Raw genomic sequence first — 7,820 nt, forward strand, 5'->3', positions numbered from 1 at the left:
TCCGGATAGAAATTTGCCCTATAAAGATTGTTGACATGGGATCAAAGCTGAGCTCGAAAATTGGGATGGCCACAGCGCTGCCGCCAACTTATGTGCATAAAATATCTTTCTTTCGCCCTATTCTTCATTCTTTCTGAGTAGAGTGAACAATCTTTCCTTGATCTATATATTTTTTCCCTCATATACTACATCACTCATGTATATTCGACTTTTTCCTGATGTGCAGACCTCCAGAGAATACCTAGGAGTCCGCTTAGAGTCCGCACCAAGCCAAAATTCACTCCTTTCATGCCAATTTCTTTTTTTATTTAAATGTTATTTAATTACCAATTTTTATAGGCCCGAGCCGGAACCGGATAGAAATTGGCCTTTTTGAAGGCCGAATCCAATATCCGGATAGAAATTTGGTAAAACCGACCGGATAAAAATCGCTCAGTTTTGGGCATTTTGGGATACGGCATCTGAGGGTACTTTCCAGGGTCCTGACGAGACCGTGACTCTAGCCTTGCTCTAGCCCATTCCATACATTGATATCGCACCAAGTGTCTATCCGGGAATAATTATGTAAAAATACGAATGTCACGGAGCGCCTGCGTACATCGCCCTTGTTTTGTTTGATTCGAATACAGGGTCAGCACTGTCCCCTTGGGAAACAACCGGCAAGAAAGAGTTCCTCTACAAATTACAAGGGAAGACGGAGGTAGAACCTCAATTGCGGGTGTCGCAGTCTCGGTAATTCTGCCGTTGTACGTATGTAGATGACATTGAGATGACACGCTGGGCAATTTCCACGCCTTGTGCTTCAACCCCTCCTGAGACAGTTGGTGGCTTGTACTTGATGCATGTGCGCCGGGTAAATGGCAGGAGTCGGAGTTTCCTGGCCGCGATGTGTGCAGGTACCTTTTTGTGCGTCGCACGAACAGGGTTATGTACTTTTGGGTGTGGTGGTCTTCCTGTTTGGCTTCAGTCAGATAAAAACTAGATGAAGGGGAATGGTGCAGGAGCTCACATGCAAAGGTCGAATGTAAAATGTTCATCTTTCTGCTCATGCACTTCAAAATCAATCTACAGCACGAGTGGGCACGGGAATGGCGCATTTGATGCTTGTTAAACCTCTGGTTTACCTGTTCATCCATCTGACTTCGAGGACAAGTATTAGAAAGGAACGAGTCCAGTTGTTTTTGGAAGTCAGGACTCGAATCGACTGACCATTCCTACTAGACTTCTAGCTCATCACATCCCACCTAACGTCGTAATCCAATCACTTCACTTGCCACGGGTTACGCGTATCTGTCATGAAGTCTCAACGTTGCAACTTCGTTGCCATTCTGCAGTCGTCTAAGTCACCACTCTCTCCTGACCTTCTGGGCTATGCCCGAAGTTCGTCACGCTCAATATCACATCAGGTCGTCAAAGACCTAAATTTTACAGACAAAGGACGTAAATGACTCGTATGGGGAGAGAAGGCTGACTTGCATGGATTGCAGGTGAGCGCCGATTGCTGGGAAAAGCTTACAGCCGTTTGCATAATTCCGTGAACACCGAAAATTCTTTTTCTGCGCGTGACGTGACTAGTCACCTGACTAAGCACAGCTTTCCCTTGCTCTTTTCAGAAGTTCAGACAGTCCTGCGCCTCGTTCTTTCGCGTCTCGACCGGCGGAAATGTATAAAAAATATCCCTCTTCAATTATGGAAGGCACACTGGTCCTTTTGTCAAAGGATTAGTTATATTTTGCCATGTTCTCAGCCTTTGTGCATGACTTTTCAAACAAGCCTGATAAAACAGTCGGCCAGGTCTTTATTTAACCCCTCTCCAATGCACTAAGCCACCATAAGTATGTAGCTCCAGATCTTCAGGTAGCGAAGGTGTCATGAATGTAACTCTTCAGTTCATTTTGAGCCGATGGCACAGTTATCAGAACGCGGGAAAATGTCTTTTTTGGGCAGGTAAGTCACGTCACGCCCAAAAAAAGAATTTTCGGTGTTCACGGAATTATGCAAACGGCTGTAAGTTGGAAACGCGGCATTTACAAAATGTCTGTTATGGGTTGTTGTCGACGACAAACAAGCTCACCTTTTTCTTATCTTATCTACAAACTTTTCGCCACGCACACACGCCATCAAGATTGTCTCTCACTGGCACAACCACAACTTTCCTTACTGGCTCTGAGGCTCCTCCTGTCATTCTGAGTGCTCGTAATTCCGACTCAAAGCTCAATGGTCGTTCCTACCCAGCCCTTTAACCAACCTTTAACGACTTAGAACTCGCAGGTTCGCCAATGAAACTCGAATCAGATGACTCGGACGCAAGTTGCCTCGCTAACGTCAAACCAAGCTGCTCGACTGCTTCATGGAGTTCAAAAGCATTCAGTGACAAGCTATCAGAGATTTTGAAAGGGATTGTTCCATTTCGCCATCACTCGCCCTTCATTCTAATCGCCTCAACCTAATTTTAGATACCAAGTCGTTACCCCTCTGAAGGTCGTCCCCATCGTCGCTAGCCACCTCGTAGCTCTCGTCCTGGCAGGAGGATGGGCTTCCTTATGGTTTGTCGGGATCCGAGGCATCTTGGGCTTCGACAAAAGTGATACGCCCTCTTGAGAAGTCATCCGTTCAACTGTCATGGTTCGATTCTCTATTCGCCGCTGTCGCCGTTAGTATTTGGACAGTCATGGCATCCATCGCTTTCATCATCGGGATTGTTGGATGTTTTGCGATCGTCGTGGCTTCAATGGGTTACTCCATAGCCCCATACGTGACACACTCGTACGCGTCGCTCTTTTTCAACTTTTCTTCACGAAACATGTGAACTGAATGGTGCACCTGTGCAAAGTTTTTGGCCCCCAAATACAAGCCCGCTGTTCCCTGCATATTGTATTACTCTGCTTAGTAGTTTACTCGGTTCTTCGACTGGTCGAGGTCGTTGTTCGGAAAAAGCCGATTGTGGATGATGAAATTCGCGAAGCTGATTGGGTTGACTTCATGACTTCTCACGATATAAGGCACAGTTGTATCGGCCCTGAAGTCTAAATCGCTCATATTTCCGTCCACCAACATAAGATCCTGCCTCCCCACTTTCCGCTGTCTAAAGACCAGCGCCCGCACCAGAAGGATGGCCGCCCCCGCGACGTATACTGGGATAGCCATATCTAAGTAAGTGATCATGATGGAATCGTACGCATGCGTTTATGTCGAACACTCTAGTACCGCACCTCTCGTTCGTCATTGGGAATTAAAATTTCTAACGCAGAAGCTTACAGTTGCGTCCAGCTTATCGGTACTATCATCACTTGGTTTTTGTCGGGGTCATTATTGGTGCAATGCTGTGCGTTTACTTCACTCTATTTCTTAACACCAATATATCCTCATCTCTTGCGGATTTTCAGACGATTTCTTCTGCACCGATCATTTGAATGGGGACTTGAAATTCATCAAAGTAGCGGGTGTGCATCATCGCGATTTTCCTTGTCCCGCCTTCATGTACCAAATATTAGTTTGGGTATGCCTCGCCGTTGATCAGGTGCGGTCGATGGCTGTGACTGCGGGTGCTTGGCAAAGCTTAATAGTTGCATGGGGAAACCCAACAATTTTCACTGGCCCTTCCGTGTTTCCCGTCTTTACCGTACCACTCACTGGGATAGGCGAGTCTTCCACTCAACCGATCCTTCAACGTACTGACTTCGCCATTGATAGAATCCTGCGTTGTTCAGATTTTTTTTGCCTGGTGGGTCCTCATAAAACCTCGTTTTCACGCATGACCTCCAACATCCTTATAGGCGAATACGGACCCTGAAAAGGGAGTTCAAAATTTATCAAATTATTTCAAGCATAATCTGTTTGGTTGACGGCCTTCCTTGGTTTGTTTTACATGCATTGAACTTTTTCTAGGTGGCGTTGATGCAATTAGCGGCTGCGTTTGCCCGTGGAGTAGCTGTACGTGGTTCATAACTTCACGGCAAAATTTTCATAGATTTGATAATAGTGCGCTCAATCTGAAAGCTTATCCAGCCGACAGCATACTTTAGACCTTTCAGCTGAGGTACGTTCTCTTTTGCTATATCTCCGAGATGCTCAACCTTTCCCTCAAAAGCTTTGGTTATGGGGGACCTTGATCTGTGATTCCGTCATCGTTGCAACTATGACATTTCTGGTACTCCCGTTCTCCTTGGTGTAATTTAAACTAATTCCAATCTTTTCTTTTTCTCTAGCTCGTACAGGCAAAATTAGAATCCTCATTCAAGTCAACGAAGCGTATTATCGATCGTCTCATTATTGTAACTTTGGAGACCGCCGCCGTCACCCTGATCACGACTCTTGTTCAACTAATTTTATATTCAAGATCTCCGACAAATTCGCTCAACCGAGTTGGCATGTAAGTCGAGCGATAAACTTAGTTTGAACGCTACTGATGTCTAATCTTCCAGAATGTACATTTTGGGGGGCTTGTAAGTTGTCCCTGAGCTGTGAATGTCTTTTAAGAGATGCTGACTCGAACAGGTATTCCAACGTGCTCCTTAGCGTTCTGAATAGCCGGAGACGTGCTCGGCATCGGCTAGTTGAACCAAGTCAAACGTTCAGCCTTAATTTTGCTCAGCAAAGTACTACGGCGCCTCTGTCATCCATATTCGAGGAAGCCCCAAGCAGCGAAGTAGGTAGTAAAGCACAAAAGGACGGGGAAAGCCATGTCAAATCCGAAAGCTCACCTCGACGTTGAGTCGAGGTCCGTCTTTGGGGCCTACTTAATCCTCCGGGAAGCCGTATTATGATTTCTTTTTCGCAATACTGTGGGATGGTATCTTGTCTTCAAAGTCTGTTAATTATTGTGAGCTCTGGGGTAAAATTTAATCAGGATAACAAGAATTGACTGACGGCGGCTCACGGGAAACGTTGTTACTGATTTTTAGTCAGGTAAAAGTTGGAAAAGCGACACCTACTTCATGTAACCGTAGAACTCACTGTGCCGCGACCACTGCCGGACTTTTACCTGGGGTTTTTTTTCTATTGAGGGTGACGAAGCCAAACTTTGATCAACATGTTCTGATCAACGTCAACGTTGTCCTCGACGACCATCATTACCTCGGAGTCTCCGACAACGCTAGACGGCTGTTCCGTTCAACACTTTCTCGCTGCTGGTACGTCTTCTAACCCTCTACTTCGAGGCATAGCTAATGAATAATTTCAGAATCATATCAAGGTGAATCATTCCACAATCCTCGCCCCGTCTGTCAGTCCGAAGTCACTCAAGTATCTTAGGATGCGCGTCTCTTGGACACAGTTTTTCGGTTTCGGAATGATTCTACAACCACCCAAGCATCTTCAACAACTGCTTGGGGGCGAATAGCGACGGGGAGACCTTAGAAGTGGTGTAAAGGAAATGCTAGTCATGCATGCCTTGCAGGTGCGGACTCTCACTAATCATTCTTTGAGCCACCACTCCCGCTCAAGTTTATCTTTCTTTTTCTTCAGAAAGACTGTTTGTTTTGTCCTCGTTGGTTAGACCATCGTCAGCTCTACCCACCCCATCCCCACTCCCTCCGTGATCTGTCATGGCTTACTTTTCGTAATCGTGCCTTCCCACCCATTTTTGATGATGAGCTAATCGACTGGCTGCTCACAGAGTGGATGACGCGCTGGTGGGCCTTATGCTGCGGAGCGTTGGGATCGTAGTCACATCGTCAGTCGTCGTCGCCTGCCCACTTGAACGTGGAGTTCTTCTGGTAGGAAGCTAAGGTCCAGGGCTTTCCGCTGTATGGCAACTCCCGAGGCCTTTGACGTTGTTGTCGTTTGAACAGCCAGCGGACACAACCCGCGCTCCTATGGTTGAAGAAGAGGATATAGGAAAGGGGGGCAAGAAGGTGAGTGGGATGACGGGAGGAGAGCACGAATAAGGTGGGTTGGAACTACGACCCAGGTTTGAACTTCAAACTTATTCCCAATTATAAACCATGCCGAGACCCGATTTACATAATTGGAACTGGTCTATTCGTCCCTGTGTTTTTCAATTAGTTCAACGTCTCTTTCAGGTCTAAGCTGATGTTTATCGTGACAATCTGATGTTTGTGACTTTTGTGCTACTTTTGTGCGGTGTCTTAGCTGCCTGTCATCTTGATCCTTCGTTGTAAGCTCAATTCCACTTAGTGTTGCCGAAGTCCAATTTGGTCCGGTTCCGGTCTGGTTCCACCAGTTTTCCTTCAATTTACCAGACCAGACCATTTGTGACCGGTTAAACCAAATAGAACCACTTTGTTTACCCATATTTAGACATACATATATGCAAAAGTATTGTTGCATTAGCAATACTAAGATTTTCACTCTGAAGAATTACAAACCTACCTATGGAAGCCTGGAGTGTAATTCAAAGATGACTTGCAACAAACATCTTTGGGTTGAAGGTGATATCTTTGTGTTAGATTTTATCTGCATTACCGTCACAAGCAAGTCACAATCACAGCTGTGTGACATGTCACACATGCAGCAAAATATCTATTTGTGTTCTAGAGACTACCTACAGTGTTTTTATACAACTTATAGGTAGTAGATATATTGCTCATATGTTTACAGAAGAATTTAGTGGTCCAAAGTGAATTGGACAAGCATAAACTCACTTGGATCTTTGGGTGGTCAAACCATCAGTTTAACTATGGTTTAACCATTTGTAACCGGTTCCTGACAGTCTGAAAACTGTAATTTATTTTTCGGTTTGGTTTCTGGTTTGACCGGAACCAAACCGGACTTCGGCAACACTAATTCCACTCATTCCCTCCTTCTCTATTGGGCATGACATTCAGCGCAAAAAGCCAATTGCTCCTCTCCCACTTGTGTAAATTATTCTAGTTGTAGGAGGACCACAGCATAAACGACAGCATGGTCCTTCATTCGCGCTCATCTGTGCTCGTTAAACAGACTCCGGTGCCCCCAGGCTCCTCACAGGCGCAAGGTACCCAGCACGTGGAGAAATCTAAGCCTCCAGTCCGTTCCGATGTCAACTGGAATGAACTTCGCCGCAGAAACAAAACCGGAGTCAAGGCGTATCATACTCTCCATCGTTTTTGCAATCGGCTTCTCGGTTGGCTAGCATCCAGGTCAACGTGTAGGTCTGTAAGACCATCGGTATACGATGGTTGATGCCTTTTTATGTATTCTTGAATATGAAGCACGACCCTACTCGTCAACAGTGCGTGGAGTACGCGTTCCACACTTGACTTGATCAGTCATTTTACACGTAGAGGTAGAAGATAAACGTACTTGGAGATAACGGCGAGATACTCTCTCTGCAGAAGTTGAGTGGTTAGTTTGGTTCACACAAAGACACTGTATCGGCTTACAGAGAGCGCAAACACGACTACGACGTTGAATATTGAAAGAGCTGTTGCTGCATTAGCACACAATGAATGTGTCGTGCCGACCGTCGCTTACCAACAAGGTAGATATACATTATTATTCCTATGTTTGAAGGCGATTTAGGTGCATCTCTCACGGTGAAATTCAATATCTTACCTTCGCGATATATCACGTGATGCAGATCAACATTCCCTCCTCGCTGATCTAAAAGGGCAGCTTATGACAGTACTTTACCCTCCCCCATGAGTTCCGGCGGACTCCAGCAGACTCCCATAGAATGTCGGAATTCCATCCGGAGTCCGCCGGAATGGTAGGAATCTCAAATTCCAGTGGATTCCGCCGGATTCTGAATGGAATTCCAATGGATTCCGCTGGATTCTGAATGGAATTCCAATGGATTCCACCGGAATCTGAATGGAATTCATGCCTATCATATTTATTGTAAGTCTAATGTAGTCAGCCCAATTTATTATTATATT

At 45.6% G+C, this 7,820-nt stretch overlaps 1 protein-coding gene across 1 annotated transcript; it reads left to right on the forward strand.

Moving 5' to 3' along the window:
* Positions 1 to 3,112: 3,112 nt before the first annotated feature.
* Positions 3,113 to 4,652, forward strand: LACBIDRAFT_332183 (uncharacterized protein; the record flags this gene model as incomplete). The annotated part of the gene is made up of 9 exons (XM_001886601.1): positions 3,113 to 3,153; positions 3,261 to 3,325; positions 3,387 to 3,499; positions 3,521 to 3,724; positions 3,889 to 3,933; positions 4,016 to 4,039; positions 4,209 to 4,372; positions 4,425 to 4,445; positions 4,595 to 4,652. 9 exons carry the CDS (start codon positions 3,113 to 3,115, stop codon positions 4,650 to 4,652), a joined length of 735 nt encoding a protein of 244 aa, XP_001886636.1.
* Positions 4,653 to 7,820: the final 3,168 nt, after the last annotated feature.

This window comes from Laccaria bicolor, genomic scaffold, assembly GCF_000143565.1.
Source record: "Laccaria bicolor S238N-H82 LACBIscaffold_39 genomic scaffold, whole genome shotgun sequence".
Lineage (NCBI taxonomy): Eukaryota > Fungi > Basidiomycota > Agaricomycetes > Agaricales > Hydnangiaceae > Laccaria > Laccaria bicolor.